At 46.1% G+C, this 23369-nt stretch overlaps 2 protein-coding genes across 7 annotated transcripts in view; one reads left to right on the top strand and one right to left on the bottom strand.

Annotated features, from left to right (window-relative positions):
* The window catches only part of LOC109937490 (soluble guanylate cyclase 88E-like), a 116899-nt gene extending 100938 nt beyond the window's left edge, over positions 1–15961 (bottom strand). The window contains exons 1-2 of the mRNA XM_048603942.1: positions 15731–15961; positions 9303–9443 (exon numbers count right to left, since the gene is read on the bottom strand). Coding sequence (XP_048459899.1) covers positions 9303–9443; positions 15731–15853 — 264 coding nt within the window. The 5' untranslated portion in view covers positions 15854–15961. The remainder of the gene's footprint in view (positions 1–9302; positions 9444–15730) is intronic.
* grk6 (G protein-coupled receptor kinase 6) overlaps positions 1–23369 on the top strand; it is a 127201-nt gene that overhangs the window by 37242 nt on the left and 66590 nt on the right. For 5 of the 6 annotated variants that reach the window (XM_048603819.1, XM_048603816.1, XM_048603814.1 and 2 more), the window contains exons 1-2: positions 19938–20034; positions 20885–20980. In XM_048603819.1, the coding sequence (XP_048459776.1) occupies positions 19983–20034; positions 20885–20980 (148 nt within the window). In that variant the 5' untranslated portion in view covers positions 19938–19982. Of the gene's footprint in view, positions 1–19937; positions 20035–20884; positions 20981–23369 lie in introns of those variants that run through there. The other variant, XM_048603817.1, reaches the window with a different exon arrangement.

Below are 23369 nucleotides of genomic sequence, written 5' to 3'. Positions count from 1 at the left end.
TTTGGATGATTTTGGAATGTCTGGCATTTCCCTTGGATGCATATCAGTTTAGTTTTGCATAGTGGTGTGAACGTTTTTACATCCAAGGTGAAACAGGTTTGCATGTAGCACAATGGTGGAATGTTCAGAGATAGTAGGAACTGCTGATGCTGGAGTCTGAGATAACAAGGTGTGGAGCTGGAGGAACACAGATGGCCAGGCAGCATCAGAGGAGCAGGAAAGCTGACGTTTCGGGTCGGGACCCTTCTTCAGAAATGCAGGAGGGGAAGTGGGCTCTGAAATAAATGGGGGGGAGCGTTGATTGAAGGTGGATAGTGGAGCGGATAGGTGGGAGAGAAGACGGACAGGTCAAGAAGGCGAGGATGAAGCTAGTAAAGGTGAGTGTAAGTAGGAAGTGGGGATGTGGGTTGGTCAGTGATGAGGGAGGGGCGGATGGGTGGGAGAGAAGATGGACAGATCAAGGAGGCAGGGATGGGGGAGCTGGTCTTGGGATGAGGTCAGGGATGGGGAGATTTTGAAGCTAGTAAAGTCCACATTGATACTATTGGGTTGTAGGGTTCCAAGGCAGAATATGAGTTGTTGTTCCTCCAGTGTCTGGGTGGCATCATTGTGACACTGGAGAAGGCCTAGGATGGACATGTTGTCCAGGGAGTGGGAGGGGGAGTTGAAGTGGTTCGTGACTGGGAGGTGTCGTTTGTCGCGAACCGAGCATAGGTGCTCCCCAAGGAATGTTCAGTATTTTTGTGCCTGAGCACTGATTGACAATTGAATGATTTTATATCTCTGTAGGCTCCAAAGGGTCTGGAGTGGTTGAAGTTGTTTGTTTCCTGTATACTGGCTTGCACTGTTTTTTAGCTGAGGCATGAATCGGGGTCTTCCTTTAGTTTCTGTTAGTTAACCCCTGTTCCAGTCATCTGCCCCTGGGCTTATATATTTCCCAATCTGTCCCAGCCAACCTTTTCCTGGCTCAGTTGCAGCCCATGGTTTCTGGAGTCCCAGTGAATTTAATCCAATATAATTTCCACAGCTTCTGCCTTCAGAGGGTTTTAAAGTCCACGGTATGTCCATAAACTGATGGGGACTTTTGCCCTACCTTACATATTCCCCCTTTGGTACTCTACACACTAGAGTATCACCTTGGGTGGGAAAAAATCATCGAGACCTCAAAATCAGCTTCCCAGATTGCCTAAACTAATCTTGTCTTGAAATGGTGCATGGCCCCTCCTGAGGAAGGAAAATAGACAGGATCGGGAAAAGATATATTATACACATTATACTCTTAGCGCAAATGTTTACATTGACTTGATCCGTACAAAACCCAAGATATTTTGTGTGAAATGCAGCCATGTTTTAATTCTGCCCACATGGAATGTCAGGTCTGTTGTAGATGCTGGTACCTGTGAGCTAGCTACGTTGTCTGACAGCTGGCCCGTAACAGATACAGCACAATCAAACTACAGGAGATCACCCTAATCCAGGTGGGGATTTCAACATCTAACCACAGGTCCAACCTTGACCGGCACCGTCAGTTTGGTTATGTCCCTTCTGGGTAGTCTGTTCAAGGGTATAAAAGTGCTTTTGTGAGATTTCTACTACCTTGAACAAAGATGTGAGGCATTCTGGTAAGAGGGGAATAGGGTATCCAAAGTGGGCCACATAGTCTAGCAGGTTGGTGAAGTTTTCGCTTACAGTAAGGTGAATCGTGGAGGATTCAGGAATCAGAATAAGATATTCCTGGGCCACTTGAACTTCCGCTTGCGGGTTAGAACAAAACCTGCTATTGCTAACCGGACATGTCAGATGCTGCTTGTACTGGTAGCTGGGTACGCTTGTGGTGACACAATAGGTCCTACTGCCTAGGTATGCCACCTGTGGAGGAACATGGTCCTGTGCCATCACCTCCATAGTGCAATTTATAGGCTCCGTATCCACAGCTTGGAACCCACACTGGGGTCGCAAGAAGGAGTTCAAGTGCTGGGGACACAGTATTACATGTGCACCCTGGCCCCAGCACCCTGACTGGTCAGTCCCCATCATAGAGTGCTCCCACTTTATGACATAGGGCAGGACTGTCTTGAAATGGACATGTAGTCCTCCACGAATGACTCCAATATTCTCCACCCTGTAAAGTGGTGAGGGGCATAAGTGGTGTAATAACTGGCATCCGCAAGATTATCCCCATTAGAGTGTGGTTAGACTGTCCGCAATCTACTGGGACAGGGTAGGCCTCCGAGGCCAGGTGGATCTGGTATGGGCTGAGTGAACTGCTAAAGGGTTGGAGTGCCACGAGGTGTTTGTTGCTGATCCAGAGAGGACCTATTGTAACAAACACTAAGTTGCTGGAAAAGCTCAGCAGGTCTGGCAGCATCTGTGAAGGAGAAAACAGAGTTAACGTTTCGGGTCTGGTAACTCTGAGGAAGGGTCACCGGACCTGAAACATTAACTCTGTTTTCTCCTTCACAAATGCTGCCAAACCTGCTGAACTTTTCTAGCAACAGATTTCTGATGAAGGGTCTAGGTCTGAAACATCAGCCTTCCTGCTCCTATGATGCTGCTTGGCCTGCTGTGTTCATCCAGCTCTACACCTTGTTATCTCAGATTTTCCAGCATCTGCAGTTCCTACTATCTCTGAACTTTTCTAGCAACTTTGTTTTTGTTCCTGACTTACAGCATCGCAGTTCTTTTGGTTTTTATTTGGGACCTATTGTAAGTCCTCCAGGTTACTGTGGCCTTCGCCATATAACCAAGCCCCATGCAGCACACACACCTTATTCCTCGCGGCCTCCTCAAAGGCGTTCCCCTCCTCCTGAATTAGAACGTTCACTGTCTCGGCATGTCTCTCCAGCTCAGCAATAATCTCTTTTAGGTGAACTGTCATGGCCTGGTTCTCCCAGGGTTCTGCCCCCACCATTATGTTTTCCTCCCCTAGAATTTTGCGGAGCTGGTCTTTCAAACCCTTAATCTGCAGGGCTAGCTGAATGTTGATCTTGCCGTTGAGGACTGATGACCCCATGTTATATGCTGTGGCTAAGTTGTTCAAGACCCCCCTTTTCTGTCTTCGCACACCCCATTGATTGAGATTCTCTGTGGCAGAAGCATATAGGTCTGTTTTGTCTGTTTTCCCTAAGTCTAGTTTGTAGAACCTACGGAATATTTCCCGGAGGAAGGCCTGGTACAGCCGCTCAGTCTCTCTTGGGCACCACTCAGGAAAGCGGCTGTCGGTTAAGTTTAGTATTACTGATGCCATGGCGTAGTGCACCCCTTTGTACAGTAGTTTGTCAGCTGGGATTAGATCCAGGCCATTCTCGGGCCCTTGGCTGTGGGCGGACACCTATCTATGTTTATTCTGACAGGAGGGCGAGTAGGCGGGAGCTTTCTGGGGATCACAACAAGCACAGTGGCATTAATGACAGTAGGGGGTTTTGGGGCCATGCAGGAGTCCATCTTCTAATCCCAGCGGATCCTGTCCCTGATGTCCTGCCATTGCCTGCTGAAAGCAATGGACACTCCCGCTGGGCAGATCCTTTCTGACCCCCACATGCACACATGGATTCCCCATTCAGATTCCCACCATTATCCCAGCAGACACTACCCCTCCCGGGGTCCCAGTGATCGTCCAGTAGGTGTTGTTATCCAGTCGTTCCCAGTCAGCGGTTTGGTGTTCTTCGTCAGTTTCCTGAGTCACTGCCACCTGCCCATAGTCATATCCCCCATACAGCTAAGACAGACCTGTTTACCTTCTGCCACTCTAACCCGGGAAGCCACTATTTTATTCTTGGGCATGGAATGGATGCTTCCCCACAGGTGAACCCGGCGTGACTGGAGTACCGAGTTGAATTTGACCCAGCCATCCCGGCCACCTCCGCAGTGGAAGTAGGAGGCAACCCCTTCCATACCCGGCATCCTGCCTCCAGTGCTGACGACAGGGTTTCTCACCCCTGCACCCCGCGCTCCCCACAGCGCCCCCCCTCCCCTGCCGCCCCACCCCCCCAACCCCGGCACCCCCTCAACACAGCACCCGTAGATTAGGGACTCCTTGGTACCGCCCTTGCATCTGGTGCTGACTCTGATCAGCACCTTGTCCACTTTGGATAAAATTTCCTGATAAAGACAATATGGGAGATAACCTCGCCCTTTGGCAGTGCTCAGGCTCAGCTCCACATTTAAATAGTCCAACATCCTACACATCACACAAATCTTAGCCCTAAAAACAAACCTACACGGAATTATACACATTCAAAATGTACAATGCCAACCATCTCTGTGTGGCCAGGCTAAAATCTGATGGTCTGTGCCTTCTGCAGCCTCTGGTCAACCAGGGTACCAGAAACCAGGGCTTCTTCAGTTCTGGGATTCAGAGGGTTCTCGTCAGTTATCCCCCCTTTCTAACCGGGGACCCTCCCGACTCTCAAACTATGGGTGGGCTGACCTGGCCCAGGAGGGTCGTGGCTGACCCTAGGTCTGCGACTGGTGGGACCATGTCGTTCCCCGGAACTTCCCAGCTGTCTGTGGCTGCTGCCTTACCTGTGGCCTCCCCTGGGGGCTCTTCCCACAACAGGGCACTGCCTGGCTTCCCACGCCTGGGGACCATGGTGTCCCTGCCTTAGGAACTCCCAACTCCCAAACCACAGGTGGGCTGACCTGACCCAGGAGCGTCTTGGTTGCTGCAGGGCCTGCGGCCTATGGGATTGTGGCCTCCCCTGGGGGCTGCAGGGAACTTCCTGAGTCCCAAACTACGGGCTGGTTAACCTGCCCTTTGAGGCAGTTCACCTGCCCAGGCCCAGCAGCCTGCAGGACTGGGGCTTCCTCTGGGGGCTTCCCACCATCCAGGGCCACTACCTGGTTGCCTGCCCCCTTATTGTGACACACACCACCTGGCTGCCTCATTATTTTGAGGGGGCGCTCTATCTTCTTTCCCTCAGCCAGTGTTCCTAGGAGAGGCTTAAGGGTGGGATCCTGCACCTGGACCGTTTTCAAATCTGGGGCCAGTACTACCCTTGCACCCCACCCCACCCCCCTGCTTTGCTCCCCCTCTATCACGGGCAGCTGCTAGCAGGCCTGAACCCCTTGGTTCCTAGCAGGTACCTGTTTGGGTTCCTAGCAGGTACCTGTTTGGGTTCCTTCCTTGGCCAGTGTGCCAGCCTGGTGTTTACCCTCAGCATAGGGTCGAATCTTTACTCTCTGCCCCACCTGCACAGTCAGCCACAGGGATTTCCCTTCCTGCTGGCTCACCTGTGCCTTGTTTGGGTTCACCCTGGACCCTTCCGGTTCTCGTCACAGGCCACTGTTGTTGTGTGGGGTAGTAGAGACTCTTGTACTAGTCTCTGTGGCTGCCATCCGTGACCTTGAGTGCAGCCTGGAATGCTTTTGAAAATTCATCAAAGGAGTTAGGGTAACACAGCGCTACTGGACCCGGTTTTCGGGTGAGCACGGGAGGATCTCTCTCCTCACTCTTCTTCCGGGCATTGGGGCAATCTTTCTGCCAGTGCCTGGTCTTCCCACATCTGAAACATATGCTACCTCCCTCCTGACGCCACTCTTTCTAACCCCGGAAGTGTTTAATCTCGTTGATCTTTCCCTTGGGGACTTTCTTCTCCCCCCACCTATTCCGAAATGTGAGAGATAACGGTCTTAGAATGGACTCCTGAGTAATTTGGGGGTTCTCAGGGTCAAACCAAAGTTCAGCTTTGGCCCGCAAACTTTTGGTATCATCCCATTATTTGGGAAGCTCAACTCATTCAATGCTGCCCTCAAAGACTGGTCCCAGTAAGCAGAAAGAATGCATTATTTTTTCCAGGCAAATTACATCGGGGCAAATGAAAAGCAATGACTAATTCTCCTCACAGCTTGTGTACCTGCAGCTTTTCAGTTATCAGGACCCTAACATTTCCCAAGGGATCAGATACCAAATCCTTTCAAGAATTGAGAGATTTAGTTAAGGAATATTACAACTGCAAATCTCCTCCAATTCTGAGATGCTATTGATCTTACTTGGTAGTTCGAGAACCAGAGGAATCCATGTCAGGACTTTTGAAAAGGTTAAGATGACTGCAGAGGCATGTGACTTTGGTTTAACTCTTAATAAGATGCTGAGAGACCATTTGGTATGCGGGATTAATGATGTAACTATGCAAAAGTGCCTACTAGCTGAAGCCCAACTGGACTTCAAACAGACACTACGACTGGCTATGTCATTAGAAAATGTGGCTGCTGGAGCCTATGGTATGCTATGGTATGCTGATGGAAGTGGACACCATCAGCAAGCCAAATGAGCTTGGGGACACCACTTGAGTGAAGGCAAATGCATAGCCTCAGTCAGGACATATCCTGAACAGAGGGACTCTAAGTCAGCCCACAGCAAAACTCCAAAACAAAACCAAGTCTTGGACAAATGGTTAACATTTTCTTCAGGATCCAGGCTGTAAAGCCATTATAGTTGCGCTTGTGTGCGGGCCCAAGACAGCAAAAGAGTCCCACTAGGCCTGAATTGAGTAGGACAACTCATAGGCTGAGTTTAACAAAAATTTTAACAAAATTTGCTCTGGATTCCAACCCTTAAGACCTCAGCTGGACTGACAACCAATACCAAAGAATCATTATGGATTAAGGGTACAGCTTCAGTTCTGGTCTCATATGTGAAGTAATTGGTTCAGTTGGAGGCAGAAATCAGGAGACTGGAAAGCAAAGAAATCATTAACCTAGTACAATTTGTGGAATGGGCAGCACCAGGCATACCAATTGTGAAGTCCAACAGGTCCCAGTTTGGTTTGTGGAGAATTTAAACAAACAGTAAACCGATTTTTACAGCTGGATAAATACCCAATCTGTCACATAGAGAACTCATACACAAATCTGGCAGGAAGGTCTGTCTTTCATGAAGCTAGAACATGAGCCATGCATACCTGCAATTGCAGTTAGATGAGATTCCCAGGCATATGCTACAATAAATACCCAGTCAACAAGGTGCAGGGCTGGATGAACACAGCAGGCCAAGCAGCATCATCTCGGATTCTCCAGCATCTGCAGTTCCTACTATCTCTGATTCAATAAATACCCAGTATTGGTTTGTACCAATATATGAGATTGTCATTTGGGGTACCATCAGCCTGTGGCATTTTTCAATGGGCAATGGAGAACATTTTACAAGGTCTACTCTAGTTCGTCATTTATCTGGATAACATGCTAATGACAAGGAAGACCAGTAAAGAGCACTTGGAGAACTTCAACATAGTCCTTAGACATTTCTCCAAGGTGGACATACACCTTAGAAAGGTAAAATGTGTGTTCTAGGCACCCCAAATGACCTACTTGGGCTACAGTTGACAAGACCGGGTTATATCCGTTGGAAGATAAAAGGAGGTACTGGAGTTAAAGTACTTACTAGGAAAGGCCTCAATCTTGGCAGTGTTAAATTTGCTATTGAAAAAGGGTCAGTCTTGGAAATGGTTCGTAGCCAAGACATAGCCTTTATGGAAGTGAAGAAGCAGCTATCGTCTAAGCTGTTGGCACACCCACACGAGGTTTGGGGCTGACATGCAATGCCTCCCAGTATGGTATCGGGGTAGTGTTGGCTCACAGATGGCCCAATGGAGAGGAATGCCTAATACTGTATGCTTCCCAGACTTTGGCTGATGCAGAGCACAAATGTGCCCAGACAGAGAAGGAAGGTTTGACGGACGGTCAATTTTGGTGTGAGAAAATTCCACCAATACCTTTACAGATGTAAATTTGTAATAGGAACAGACCACAAACCCCTGGTAGGGGTACTGAACGAGGACAAGGCCCTGCTGCCCATAGATTCAGGTTGAATTCAGCAGTGGGCAGTTCCATACATCTGAGTGTACAATTACAAGTTGCAAAACCGTCCAGGAGATCAAGTAACAATTACCGATGCATTAAGCCACTTCCTTCTGGCAGATACACACCAGCGGCACTGCCACTGGAAGAGTCCATTCTGGTTTCAAATTTTCTGGGCGTCTTTTTGGTCACTGCTGACAATAACTCTGCATGCAAAAAGATCAGGTCCTGGCAAAACTAGGTCAGGTTCTATGATGCACAAGGTTTGGGTAGATGAGGTTGTCCTGAACAGTCATGTGGACCATGTGAAAGCCACAGATGGGGCAGGAGCAAAACATACTTCACCCCTCAGAACGGCCAGAAAGGCTGTCAAAACTCCCTCTGTCTAGCATCAAAGAAACCTTGCAGTCTGAGATAGACACAGCGAATGTCATGGCTTTGACACCTTAATCGACTTTACTGCCTGAAGAAGAGGGTGAATTTCTTTGAAGATGTTCTGGGCACAAGAGACGGGCTATGGTCCAGGACACAGTGGCTGAGTCAGAGGAACCGGACTGTTACAAAAATGCCCAGGAGAGGCTACAAGAAAAGGAGCAGGTCTATGTCCATGGACTTGGAGGGGGAGGTACTAATGATTATAATGAGGTCAGCCAGGTGGACCTCATAGAATACAAGTTCCCTGTTTGGGACTGTTAATCTGGTCCAATCAGGGAGCCCTGGCTGGCAGATGTAAATACGAGTGTCAGAGGTTCTGTTCACTCTGAGAAGGCCAGTACTAAACAAGTATAAATAAAGGGTCACTTGATGATAGGATACCAGCCTCTGTGGAGTTATTTCAATCTGCAGTCTCGCCTGTTTCTGTCTTCCCCCTCTTTCCCACGTCCTCCGTCTCCCTCTCACCCTCTCTTTCCCCAGTCTTGCCAATCTCTTTCACGCTCCCTTTCCCCAGTCATTTTGGTGTCTCTCCCTCTCTATCTCTCTCTCTCGCGTTCTCCCCAGTCCTATCAGTCTGTTTGTCTGTTTCTCTCTCTCTCTCTCTCTCTTGCCCCACTCATTTCTGTCGCTCCCTCTCTATCTCCAGCCCTTCCTTTCTCTTTCTCTCACTCTCTCTCCCCCCGCAGTCCTACCTATCTCTGTCTTTCTTTCCCCAGTCCTGTCTGTCTCCCCTTTTCCCACTCATTTCTATCTCACTCTCTCTTTCTCTCTTTCCCCAGTCTCCCTCTCATTTCTCACTCATTGTGTGTCTGTCTGTCTATCTTTCTCTCTCTCTTTTTCCCCAGTCCTGCCTGTCTCTCTTTTCCCCCAGACCTATCTGTTTGTCTCTCTCTCTTACCCCAGTCCTTTCTCCTTCCTTCTTTCCCTGGTTTTAACTCTGTCTTGACAGATTTCAGGAGAAATGTTGTCTTGTTATCCAATGGAGGCTGTATGATTAACAGTTTCGACACAGATAGTCCCTCATTTATTCCCAAATCTCACGCAGATACAGGTTCATTCTATTCACCCACCTTCAGGATCCTGTCATATCCATACTTCCCCACAAATCCCAGGAAGTAAACTCCCCACGAGTTCATCAGATCACTGTAGGGAGTCCCAGTGACCCCACTGGCTGCCATGGCAATTCGAGGAATCACACTCTCACTGTAAACCTGAAGCAAAGAAAGAGGAACACACATTGAGCAGTCTCTGTGACACAGAGCATCCTGTAGGTTGCACATTCTATCAGAAATAATGGAAACCAAACCCAAGGAATTCATTGAGTAACAGGAAATAGAGGGTCATACTTAATAGATGTGTTTCTTTTTTGGCTTAAGGGAAGATTTGTAGTGAATTTCACCTGTGGTTGATGTTAAGGCCCTTGCTTTTCCTGATATATTTTAATGACAGATTTTGGTGTATGCGGCACAATTTCAAAACTTGCAGATGATACGAAACTACTTGGAAGAACTATAAACTTTGAGGACTGAGTAGAACTCCAAAAGGACATTGTTAAGTTGATGGAGTGAACAGATTTGTGGCAAATGAAAATTTTGATCCCAGCTATAGTACAACTGGGCAAGGGGTCTGTTAGCTGGACAGCTGATTTGTGATGTAGGCTGCTGCCAACAGTGTGCATTCAATTCCTGCACTGGCTAAGGTTACCACGAAGGACTCACCTTCTCAACCTCCTTTGCCTGAGGCATGGTGACCCTCAGGTTACACTACCATCATTTGTTTCTCTCGAATGAGAGAGTGGTCCTCTGGGACTCTACAGGCTGTATCTTTTTTTGCCAGTGGACTAGTCAGAATGAAACCTGCCTTGGTAGACTTTTCTTTTCTTTATTTATTCACAGGATGAGGGCGTCACTGGCTAAGCAACATTTATTGCCCATCCCTAATTACCCAGAGGGCGGTTAAGAGTCAACCACATTGCTGTGTGTCTGGAGTCACATGTAGGCCATACCAGGTAATGATGGTAGTTTCCTTCCCTAAAGGGCATTAGTGAACCTCTTTTGTTTGATTAGCTAACCTGGAGGTTAATCAAATATCCATATGAAGCTGTGGACATTCCTTAACAACAGAATAAAAGATTATTACGCAAAAGAAAGAAATTAAACAATGCAAGCTATAAATATACTAAACAGTTAGAAAGATCTGACTGCACCTTAAACAGGATGAAGAAGAGAGAGTTTTGGGAGAGCTAGCACCTGGCAAGGCTGGAGTCTGAGGAATTGTATAAGGCTTGGAGATTCAGCTTTTATGAAGGACCCAACAGGTACAGTTTCACAGCTGTCAGACTGAGAAACTGCACAAGGGCTCTGGAGATCAGGTTTCACTAAAACAAACAAGCAGAGGCGGGTCCTCTTTGGAGAGTTGGTGAGGACTTGACGTGCTGAATGGCCTGCTTCCACATTGTAGGGATTCTATGTTTTCAACCATGCCCTATCTCCATCCCCTTACTAGTTTAAAGCCTCCCGAGTAGCACTAGCAATTTTCCCCACAAAGATATTGTTCCCCTTCCAATTCAGGTGGAACCCATCCCTCTTAAACTGGTCCAAAAATGTGAGTCCTTGTCCCCTGCACCAGCTCCTCAGTGACATATTCATCTGGTCTGTCCTCCTATTCCTACTTTCATTAGCACATGGCACCAGTAGTAGCACAGATATTACAATCCTCAATGACCTACGTATTAACCTCTTGTCTAGTTTCCTATATTCTCTCTGCAGAACCTCATCCCTTTCCCTACCTATTTTGTTGGTGCAAATGTGCACAATGATGTCCTACTGGTCACCCTCCCATTTGAGAATATTCTGCACCCTCTCCAAGACATCCTTGATTCTGGCACCAGGGAGGCAACACACCATCCTCATGTCTCGCTTACAGCCACAGAAATGACTGTCTGTGCCCCAGACTAGAGAGTCCCCTATTACAATCAATCGCTTGGAACCTGATATACCCCTCATTACAAAAGAACTAGTCACAGTATCAGAAACCCGGCTGTCAGTCCTATACTCCCCTCACAGGCCCTCCCCTCCTACAGTATCCAAAACGCCATGCCTGTTTCAGATGGAGATAGCCACAGGATAGTCCTGCACCACCTGGCTACCTCTCCTCCCATTGCTAGCTATCAACCATCTGCCTGACTGTATCTGCGGTGTTTCCACCTTCCTGAACTGCCATCCATCACACTCCCTTACTCTTGTAAACTCCTCATTGTCTCTAGCTGCTGCTCCAACCGATCCATATGGTCCTGTAGGATTTGCAACCAAACACACTTCCCGCAGACCTAGTCTCCAGGAATATTCAAAATCTCCCAGATCTCTCTGAGGCAAAAGAGGAGGGGGAGTGTCTTTTTTGGTTATGAAGAACATTATGGCTGTACTTAGAGAGGATATTCCTGGAAGACTGTCCGTGGAAGATATATGGGTGGAATTTAAAGAAAAGAAAGGGATGATTGCCTTTTTGGGATTGTATTGTAGGCCCCTAGTAGTCAATGGGAAATTGAGAAGCAAATATGTGAGGAGAACGCGTAGGAGTATTGATACGCAGAGGGATCTGGGTGCACAAGTTCACAAATCACTGAAGGTGGCAGCACAGGTAGATAAGGTGATAACAAAAGCCTATGGTATGCCTGTCTGCATTTTTTTTCTTTATTCATTTGTGGGATGTGGGCATCGCTGGTTGGCCAGCATTTCTTGCCCATCTCTAGTTGCCCTTGAGAAGGTGGTGGTGAGCTGCCTTCTTGAACCGCTGCAGTCCTCCTGCTCTGGGTCGATCCACAATGCTATTAGGGAGGGAATTCCAGGATTTTGACCCAGCAACAGTGAAGGAATGGCGATATATTTCCAAGTCAGGGTGGTGGGAAACTTGGAGGTGGTGGTGTTCCCATTGAAAGGGGCATTGAGTATAAGGATAGGCCAGTTATGCTGCGGCTCTATAGAACTTTGGTTAGGTCACACTTGGAATAGTGCGTACAGTTCTGGTCACCACATACCAGAAGGATGTGGATGCTTTTGAGAGGGTACAGAAATGTTTTACCAGGATGTTGCCTGGCATAGGAGATTTTAGCTATGGAGAAAGGTTGGATAGACTGGATTTGTTTTCACTGTGTTTCACTAACGCAGGAGGTTGAGGGGTGACCTGATAGAAGGTTATAAGATTGTGAATGGCATAGATAGAGTGGAAAGTATGAGTCTTTTTCCCAGGGTGGAGGGGTCAATTACTAGGGGACACAGGTTCAAGGTACGAGGGGGAAGTTTAAAAGAGATGGGAGGTTTGTCACACAAAGGGTGGTGAGTGCCTGGAACACGCTGCTAGAGGAGGTGGTGGAAACAGACACAATAGCAGCGTTCAAGAAATACCTGGACATATACATGAATAGGAAGGGAATAGAGGGATGCAGATCCTGTAAGTGAAGACAGTTCTGGTATGGAAGGGCAAGATGTGTCAACATAGGCTTGGAGGGCCAAAGGGCCTGTTCCTATGCTCTATTGTTCTTTGTTCTTTGAGATTTCAGATATCTGCAAGAAAAGTTAGGTTGTAATGGTAGGCAATTTTAACCTTCCAAACATAGACTGGGACTGTCATAGTGTTAAGGGTTTGGATGGGGTGGAATTTGTGAATAAGAAAACTTTCTTATTCAATATGTGGATATACCTACTAGAAAAGGAGCAATACTTGACTTTCTGTTAGGAGGTAACGCCGGACAAGTGACTGAGGTGTCAGCGGGGAGAACACTTTGGAGCAAGTGATCATGATTCTATTAGTTTTAAAATAGTTTTGGAAAAGGATAGAACGGATCAAAAAGTTAAAATTCAAAATTGGAGTATGGCCAATTTTCATAGAATCCCTACAGTATGGAAACAGACCATTCGGTCCAACAAGTCCACACTACGCCTCTGAAGAGCATCCCACCCAGACCCATTCCCCTACCCCTACCCCTGATTTCCCATGTTTAACCCAAACATCCCTGGGTATGATGGGCAATTTAGCATGGCCAATCTACCTACCCTACACATCTTTGGACTGTGGGAGGAAACCAGAGCACCTGGAGGAAACCCACGCAGACATGGGCAGAATGTGCAAACTCCACACAGACAGTCGCCTGAGGCTGGAATTAAACCTGGGTCCCTGGTGTTGTGGGGCAGCAGTGCTAACCATTGGACTACCATACCACCCCAAATTTTGATGGTATTAGACAGAAGCTTTCAAAAGTTGAATGGGAGAAGGCTATTTGGATGTAAAGGGACAGTTTAAAAGTGGGAGGCTTTTAACAATGAGATAATGAGAGTTCAGAAGCAGTATGCTCCTGTTAGTGTGAAGGACAAGGCTGGTAGCTGCAGGGATTGATAAATAGTACAGAAATTGAGGCTGTGGTCAAGAAAAAGAAGGTGGCATATATCAGGTATGGACAGCTGGGATTGAGTTAATCCCTAGAACAGTATAAGGGCAGTAGAGTATACTTAAGAAATCAGGAGGGTAAAGAGGTAACATGAGATGATTTTGGCAAATAGGGTTAAGGAGAATCCAAAGAGATTCTATAAATGCATTCAGGGCAAAAGAGTAAAGAGGGACAGATTAGGGTCCCTTAAAGGTTAACATGGCCATCTATGTCTGGAACCACAGGAGATGGAGAGATACTAAACAATATTTTGTGTCAGTATTTACTGTGGAGAAGGACATAGAAGCTAGGGAACTTGGGAAAATGAATAGTGATGTCTTGAAAAAAGTTCACATTACAGAAGAGGAAGTGCTGGAGACCTTAAAAAGCATAAAGGGAGATAAATACACAGGACCTAATCAAGTGTTTCCCAGAACTTTGTGGGAATCAGCCCATCTGAAGTTTTAAATTCATGGGCAATTTCTACCTTTGTATCACAACCTGTACAGAGTCCTTGCGCGTATCTCCAAATTGACATCCCATCTCCAAATGGACATCCCATCTCTGACAATCTGAAGACTAGAATATATGGTGTTCCAAGCACATGGGCCTTGCCCCAGCCTTCCTCATTTACACTCATCATAATAGCCTTCACTACCTTTCTCTGTCTCAAGCTTATTGAGCTTCCCCTTAAAGTCTAAAACCACACAAAGAATGATTGACAATGGATGTGTCGAAATACACAGACTGTGGCAAATGAGGTTTGTGAGCTGCAAACAGCTTTGTTCACAGAAAGGAATAAGAGTAGGAGTAGGCCATTAAGCCCTTGAGCCTGTTCTACCATTCAATAAGATCATGTCTGATATGTGGCCTAACTTCATATACCTGTCATGGATCCATATCACTTAGTACCTTTGCTTCACAAAAATATATCTATTCTGGTTGTAAAGTTAATTGATCCAGCACCCACTGCCGTTTGTGGAAGAGAGTTCCAAACCTCCATCACCCTTTGTTTCCTAACATCTTACTGAACAGTTTGGCACTATCCCGGTTCTAGAATCTCCAACCAATGAAAATGGTTTGTCTTTTTCTACCCTGTCTTTTCATGTTAATATCTTGAAGACATTGATCAGATCACCCCTTGACCTTCTAAATTCTTGAGAAAATAGGGTTAATTTCTGTAATCTGTTCTCACAACTTAACCTGGCTGATCTTGGACTTCGGCATCACTTTCCTGCTCAGTCCCCATATTTCATGATTCTGGCTTGAAATATTTTCAGTAATGGCGATTCCAAAACCTTCTGGGGTAGAAAATTTCAAAGATACCCAACACAGGAACAGCGGTAGGCCATTCAGCCCATCAAGCCTACTTGGCCATTCAGAATGATCGTTAATTATCAAACTCTTCAATGCTTTTAACCCACCCCATTCCCATAACCCTGTACACCAATGGTAATCAGAAATCTATCAATGTCTTTCTTAAATATACTCAAAGATTGAGATTCCACAGTCCTCTGTGCTACAGAATTCCAAAGATTCACCACCCTCTTAGTGAAAATATTTTCCTGCATCTCAGTCGGAAATGCTTTGTCCCTTACCCTGAGAGTGTTCCTCCATATATTAGGTACCACAGTCAGGGCAAAACAACCTCTTAGAATCGAGCATCTTCAGAATCTTTAAGATTTTAGGTGGTCATTCTTGTAAACGTCAGAAAATATTGCCCTAATTCACTCTGTCTTAGAAATAGGACAGTTGCAAATCAAACCCCCTGCCACCACCCCCGTCCCTGTCACGGGGAATAATCGAGTGAACCTGGATGAAGGAATAGACTGTACTTTTCACACCATATCAGCCAATAACATGAATGCTGCAGCACGTGGCAAAACATTACAAAGAGATATCCAGAAAAATCAGAGGTGGAAATGGTGCCAGATGTGTACCCTAGGTAAAGTAGATTTCTATGTTCTAAATAGTAAGGAGCTAGAAGCTGCAGAAACCCTGGCAGATTTGGCAGTTCCAGGAGTAGGATAGATATCAATAAAAGATTGCAGCCAGGTACAAACACAGGTGGCTTACCTCGTGCGTTACAAAGGAGTGCAGCCTGACATCAGCTCGTTCCCGGACGAGCTTCCACACATCATCCCCATACGATTCTTTGATGAAGTCATGTAGACTTTCGCATAGCAGCCCATACATCATGAACAGATGAAGTGAAGACAGAAGGGGCACACCCAGAACAAATCAGCTTCTCACCAGCAAGGGATTGGGACTCGGTAATATTGAACACAAACGTCACAGTGATTTCCTTTACAGAGCCCACTGCAGAGCTAAGGACTGAGGGTTAGGGTGTATGTTAGACGTGGTCTCCACAGGCGAAGTGACTGCTCATATTGAGAAAGCTGTAATTATAGCTGCAGCTGACATGAGCAAAGCAGCACTCAAGAGGCAGCTGTCAGTTACAAATGACCACTCTTTTTGTCTCTGAGAGGACAGAGTCTGTTCCCTTGACCTCATTCAGTCAACTTGTTCTGGGAGCTGGCAACTTAATGGAGAGTAACAGCTCTTCTCCTGAATCTCCTCAAAGCTCCTAGTAATACAACAGTCAGTTTCACTAGAATGTCCATCTTGGGTCACAGAGGCTCCAAAACTGGAAGCATGAGCTGCATGGACAAGAAGGCAGCTCCAGTCAGTCCCAAGAACCATCAGCAGTTGACACACAGAACACCAGCAGCATCTCTAGTGAGACCAGCATTTTTACCTATCCCTAATCACCCTTAAAAGCTGTGAGTTCCCTTCTTAAACCACATTGTAGTGGATACAGAGACACATGAAATAGGAACAAGACAAGGCCATTCTGCCTGGCAAGTCTACTCCCCTATTCGATATGATCAGGACAGAACTTGGGGTTCAATCTCAAAATGACTCCAAGACCCTCTTGGGCAGAAAATTACAAAGATTCACAATCCTTTTAGAATGAAGAGATTTCTCCTTATCTAAGTCTGAAATAATTATCCCATTATTCTGAAAGTGTGTCCCTGTTCAAGATTCTCCCGCCTGGGGTAAATATCCTCTGTGTTGCCTCTGGCAAGACCCTTTAAAGCACCCACAGTGCTGATAGGGACAGAATTCCAATGAGTGAAACTCATCCCCAGCCTAAGATTGTCAGGATTTGGTATGCTATTCAATGTCAAGGGAAAGAGTTCATGTCAGTCCTGTTGGAGATGGTCATTGCCCAATACCTGTGTGGTGCGAATGTTACTTGCTATATGTGAAACAAGTCTGAATATTGTCCAGGTCTTGCTGCATGTGTGTGTGGACTTCTTCAGAATCTGATAAGTTGCGAATGATGCTGAACATTGTGTAACCATTGGCAAACATCCCCATTTCAGACCTTATGATGAAGGGACAGTCATTGCTGATGTAGCGAAAGATGATTGGGCCTAGGAAACTATCCTGAGGAACTTCTGCAGAGATGTAATGAAACTGAGATGAATGAACTCCAACAACAACCAACTTCCTATAGAATCATAGAATCTCTACAGTGTGGAAACAGGCCATTCAGCCCATTAAGCCAACACCAACCCTCCAAATAGCATCCCTTCCAGATGCATCCCACTAACCTATCGTGTAATCCTACATTTTCCATGACTAAAAAATCCACTCAATCTAAAGATCCCTGCACACTTTGAGCAATTTAGCAGGCAATCAACCTAGCCTGCACATTTTTGGACTGTGGAAGGAAATCAGAGTACCCAGTGGAAACCCATGCATACGCGGGGAGAATGTGCAAATTCCAAACAGCATGAGGTTGGAATCAAACCCAGTTCGCTGGCACTGTGAGGCAGGGTTAAAGACAAACCCAAAGCATTCTATATATACATTAAAACAAGAACATAATTAGGGACAAGGTAGGACTACTCAAGGATAAAGGAGGGAACTTGGGCTTGGAGGCAGAGGATGTTGTCAAGATCCTAAATGAGTACTTTGTGTAGGTATTCTCTCAAGAGAAAGATGTGGAGGATATTGAGATTTGTGTGGAGCATGCTAATATGGTGGGGTATTTTCAGATCAAGAAAAAAGTGCTGGGTTTCTTGAAGCACGTTAAGGTGAATAAATCCCCAGATCCCAATGGTATCTAACCCGTTGAGTGAGACAAGAAAGGAAATTGCTGCGGTCTTGACCAAGATTTTTGTGTCCTTGTTAGCTATTGGAGTGCTCCCTGAGGACTGGTGAGTTGCTCATGTTGCTTAAGAAAGGAAATAGGGAAAATCCAGGAAACTATAGACTGGTAAGTCTCACATCAGTGGTTGGGAAGCTATTGGAGAGGATTCTTGGGGATAGTATTTACACTCATTTGGAAAAGCATGGCCTAATTAAGGACGGTCAGCATGGCTTTGTGTAAGGCAGGTCATGTCTTACTAACTTGATTTTGGAGGTGACAAAAGTGATTGATGAGGGTGAAGCAGCAAATGTTGTCTACATGGATTTTAGTAAGGCTTTCAACAAAGTTCCTAATGGAAGGCTTATCCAGAAAATTATGATGCATGGGACCCAAAGTGACTTGGCCGCATGGATTCAGAATTGGCTTGTCCATAGAAGGCAAAGGGTCACAGTGGGTGGGTGTTTTTCTGGCTGGAGATGCGTGATTAGTGGTGTTCCACAGAGATCCATACGGGTACCTTTGATGTTTGTGAGTTATATATATGATTTGGATGAAAATGCAGGTGGGTCGGTTAGTAAGTTTGCAGGTGATTCAAAGATCAGTGGAGTTGCGGATAGTGTAGAATGTTGTCAAAGGATACAGTGCGATATAGATCAGTTGCAGATATGGGCAGAGAAATGGCAGATGGGAGTTTAATCCAGGTAAGTGTGAGGTCCTGCACTTTATGAGATCAAATGTGAAGGAAAAGTACACTGTTAATGGCAGGGAATGAACAGTATTGATGTTCAGAGGCATCTCGGAGGTTAAGGCCATTGTTCCCTGAAAGTGGCCTCGCAAGTTGATGGGGTGGTAAAGAAAACATATGGCATGCTTGCCTTTATTGGTCAGGGAATTGACCACAAGGGTCAGGATGCCATGTTGTGACTTTATAAGACTTTGGCTAGGGCACACTTAGAGTATTACTATTCTCATTACAGGAAGGATGAGGAGGCTTTGGAGAGGGTGCAGAAGAGGTTTAGTCGACACGGTGTGGAGCTAGAGGAACACTGCAGGTCAGGCAGCATCAGAGAAGCAGAAAAGTCGATGTTTCAGGTCGGGATCTTTCATCAGGACTTCATCCGAGGTTTACCAGGATGCTGCCTGGATTAGAGGGTTTGAATTATAAGGAGAGGCTAGAAAAACTTGGGTTGTTTTCTCTGGAGTGGCAGAGGTTGAGGACAGACTTAATAGAAGTCTATAAAATTATGAGATGCATTGGTAGGGTTGGCGTTCAGAATCATTTTTCCCAGAGTTTAAATGTCTAATACAGGGAGGCATACATTTAAGGTGAAAGGGGGGAGTTCAGAGGAGACGTGAGGGGCAAGTTTTTTGTACAGAGTGGTGGCAGCCTGGAATGTGCTGCCAGGGATGGTGGTGGCAGCAGATAGAATAGGGGCATTGAAGGGATTTTTAGATAAGCACATGAATGTGCAAGGAATGGAGGGATATGGACCATTCGGCTCAACCTTACAGGTTGCAGTGGAGAGGCAATGGGCAATATTTAAAGAACGGATGGTAACAGATTGGTACAAGTATGGTAATAAATCTGGGAACAGATTGGGACGGGTATGGAAAAAAAGTAGTAATAGGTATGCAAACAGTAAAAGATTGGGATGAGTACAGTAAGAGATTAGATGGGTATGTGAACAGATTCAGATGGGCATGATAAATTAGGATGGGTATGAACAGATTGGGACGGCTACGGTAACTGATTGGAATGTGTGTAGTAAGAGATTGGAATGGGTATGGGAACAGGTTGAGGTGGGTATGATAGATTGGAATGGATATGGTGAGATTGGGATGGGTATAGTAACAAATTGGGGAGGTTTCGTGGGTTAGGATAACCATCTCATTAATTACCCCTTCCCCTTCCCCATATCACTGACATCCGGTTCACACATCGTCAACAGGTTCTCGGACCCGATTCTCTTCCTGATTCGGGCAGGTCCGGTGTTCGTTGTTCTGATTGGCGAAAACAGTCTGTATCAAACTATCATCACCAATCAACTTGAGGTGGGACCTAGAGTGAAGCCGTAACCAATCAGTGAAGAGGGCGGGTACAGTCCTATGCAGCGAATAAGATCGACGCTTCCGGGAAAAAAAAACTGCGGAGGGTGAGGTCCTGGGATGGAGCTGGAGAATATTGTGGCAAATACAGTATTACTGAGAGCCAGAGAGGGTGAGGAGGGGTAGTGTCACTGAGATCCATAGGGGATAGGGAAGGAGAGGAGGGAAGCAGCGTTACTGAGAGCCAAAAAGGATGGAGGAGAACATCCTTACAAGGACGAGCAGGGATAGAGTTGCTGAGCGCAAATTAGCATGATGGGGAGGGACAGTGTTGCTGAGACTGAGGGTGGAGAGGGAGGACAGTGCCACTGAGGGCTGGGGTTTGGGGGGAATGGTGCCATTGAGGGTGGGGGAAGGAGAGGAAGAGGTGGGATGGTGGCAATGAGGGCTGGGCAAGGAGGGTGCCACTGAGCGCCAGAGAGGGTGAGGAGGAAGGGTGCTGTCTTGGGCTGGGGAGGGCAGTGCCATGGGCTGGAGCTGATGCAGGGGATGGTGCCACTGAGGGCTGGGAAGTGTGATGTTGATGGTGTCACTGAGGGCTGGGAAAGGTGTAGGAAGCATGTAAAAGTATAGAATTTTGAGAATGAATGCAAATGTGTGTATTTGTATGTGGAGAGGAGGGTGCTAAATGGAGATAAAAGAGATGAGTAATTTTGGGAAGATTGGGTGAATTGTGAGCAACAGCAATGTGGTGTTACATGTATTTTGTGTGAAGAGGTAGGAATCTTGGGCACGGAAGGGAGGATAGGGTGGGATAGTGTGTGTAATGTGATTGTGAGCTGCATGGTGATCTTGCTGTCCCTTGATCAGGCTGGTTAATGGATGTGATAATGCATTGTTCTCTCTCTGCCCCTTGCCCTCTGTGTCTGCCTGCCCTTCGCCCTCTGTGCCTGTCTCGCACGCTCCCTTTGTTCTTGCCTGCACCCTTCCTATCCTCTCCCTGTCTTCTGTGTCCTGTGCAGGTGGTGGTGGGAGATGGAAAGGGAAGAGCAAGAAATGGCGTCAGATGCTGCAGTTTCCCCACATCAGCTTGTGTGAAGAGCTGAGACAGACGATTGGTGAGTCACGTTCACTGAGCTGGGCCAGTATTTTAGTCTGAGACCTACTGACAGGCAAGGTCTAAAGTCAACGTGCATCTCTAATCCTGGGGGTAGTGCTGGACTGTCAACTAAGTGTTGTATCTAGGGTGATGCCCATAGGGAAGATGTACTTATACAGGATTGATTTGAACTTATTCAGAACCTATGCTACTTGATTTGTATTTGATATTTTTGGGTCCACTTTGGTTAAATCAAATCTTCAGCATCTGTAATTCTTTGTTTTATATTAGTTAAATCGCATCTCTACTTCATAATAATAGCCTTTCTTCCTGGCCTTTGCTCTTTCCTATGACAGCCTCAACTCACTAAATGAGGATCATAAAGTGTGCTGGCCTTGCTGTTGAGGATGTATGTCTCATGGGCTGCACTGTCTTGCTTTGCTTTGCCTTTAGACCATGATAAATAGGATACAAACAGGCTTTGGCCCACTGAGCCTGCCTCACCATTTAGTGAGACAATGGCAGATGTTAAGTACTTGTCTGCACTTTCTCCGTAACCTTTGATTCCCTTAGTGATTATAAATCTGTCTCTCAAAATTGAACATACTTATCAACTCGGTCTTGACAGCCCTCTGTGATAAAGAATTCCACAGATTCCCTACTCTGAGGAAATTCCTCCTCATCTGTCTTAAATGGCAAACTCTTAGTCAAAGATTATGCCCTGCAGTCCTGAACACACTCACAAGGGGAAACAACCTCTCTATCTATCTTGTCAAGTCCCCTACGTTTCAATAAGGTTGCCTTCTAATTTTTTTCAGAGTGCAAGCCCAACATATTCAACTTTACCTCAGAAGACATTCCCACCATACCTGATATCAGCCTAGTGAACCTTTTATGGACTGTCAGTACATTTTAGCTTGGATAAGGGGCCCAAAACAGTTCACAGTATTCTAGCTGTTGTCTGATTAGTACCTTGTAAAGTTTTAGTAAAACCTCCTGACTTTTATATTCCATTCTGTTCAAGTTTTCCCTCTCTAGTTCCTGCTGAACCTGGCCCAAATCCATCTGTTCTGTAGCTTTCTGCAGTCTTTCGCCTTTACTTAAAATGATTCTCTATTTTTTCTGCCAAAGTCCATAATGTCTTATTTCCCCACATCATATTCCATTTACCAAGTTTTTGCCCATGCACTTAACCTGTTGATATCACCTTGCAGACTGTCGTCCTTAGCACTGCTTTCCCACTTGTTTTTCTATCATTCACAAACATGGCTTCCCTCATTCTTAGAATAAGAATTAGCTTTATTGTCACGTGCACTTGATTGAGTGCAATGAAAAGTTTGAAATGTTGCCGCTTATGGTGCCATCTTGGGTACAGGATATCTAGGTACAGATACTTGGTATTTGGAACAAAATTGAAAGAATAATAAGAAAAAGCCCAGCAAAAGAATAAAAAGGGGGGAAAAAAGTACTTGAATTCCAGTCCTTTTCACCCCAGTCGGTGGCAGGACCTAGCTTTTAGATCGCACTGGGCCAAGTCTCCAGACCATGCTGGGCTTCAAAACCCGAGGCCTTGCCTTCAGTTCACAAGGGCCTCTCCTCCCTGTGGTGGCTGCCGGTCTGGGATCCCACTCTAGGACTCTCCTCCCCACGCCAGCCTCCATTCTGGGACTGGCCTCTGGAACTCTCCTCTTGCGCTGGCCTGTTCTAGGACCTGCACTGGTCTGGTCAAGTGCTGGTCTGAGATTTGCCTGCGACAGCATTCAGCCCAGGACTCGCCCCCCCCTTCATTCCCTTCTGAATAAGTTTAAAGTTAGAAGTTTGAGAAGAAAGGGCTGGAACGTGCTACTCTGCTGCCGTCTTGGATCAGAAGTCATTATAATCATTATAAATGTGGTAAATATTTGTGGCACTGATTCCTTTGCCACTCCACTAGTTGCAGGTTACCATTCTGAAAATGCCCCCTTTATCCCAACTCTCCTCTTACCCATCAGCTCCATTCAGCAGACTTTGTCACCCTCATCTTTTGTTTTCCCACCTTTTTTTTGTGAAATCCACCATCATCACTTTTTCCTTCTCCAAGTCATTAATGTATATTGTAAATAACTGTGACCCCAGCACTGATCACTGTGATACTCGAAAGGTGAAAGAGGGTCATGAAAAGTCATTAGCAAACAGAATTAAGGAGCATCCCAAGGCTTTTTGTACGTCTATAAAAAGAAATAGGGTTGGCCCAGTCAAGGACAAAGGAGGGAATCTATATGTGGAGCCAGAAGAGGTAGGTGATGTCCTAAACAAATATTTTGTGTCAGTATTCACCAAAGAGAAGGAGTTGGTGGAGGATGATTTCAAGGAAGGGAGTGTCAAATTTCTAAGCCAAGTTGCAATTAAAAAGGAAGAGGGGTTAAATG

The sequence above is a fragment of the Rhincodon typus genome, chromosome 12, assembly GCF_021869965.1.
Source record: "Rhincodon typus isolate 14 chromosome 12, sRhiTyp1.1, whole genome shotgun sequence".
In the NCBI taxonomy this organism is placed as follows: Eukaryota; Metazoa; Chordata; class Chondrichthyes; order Orectolobiformes; family Rhincodontidae; genus Rhincodon; species Rhincodon typus.
Note: the sequence above shows the minus strand (reverse complement) of the source record. Positions and strands in the feature narration are given on the sequence as shown.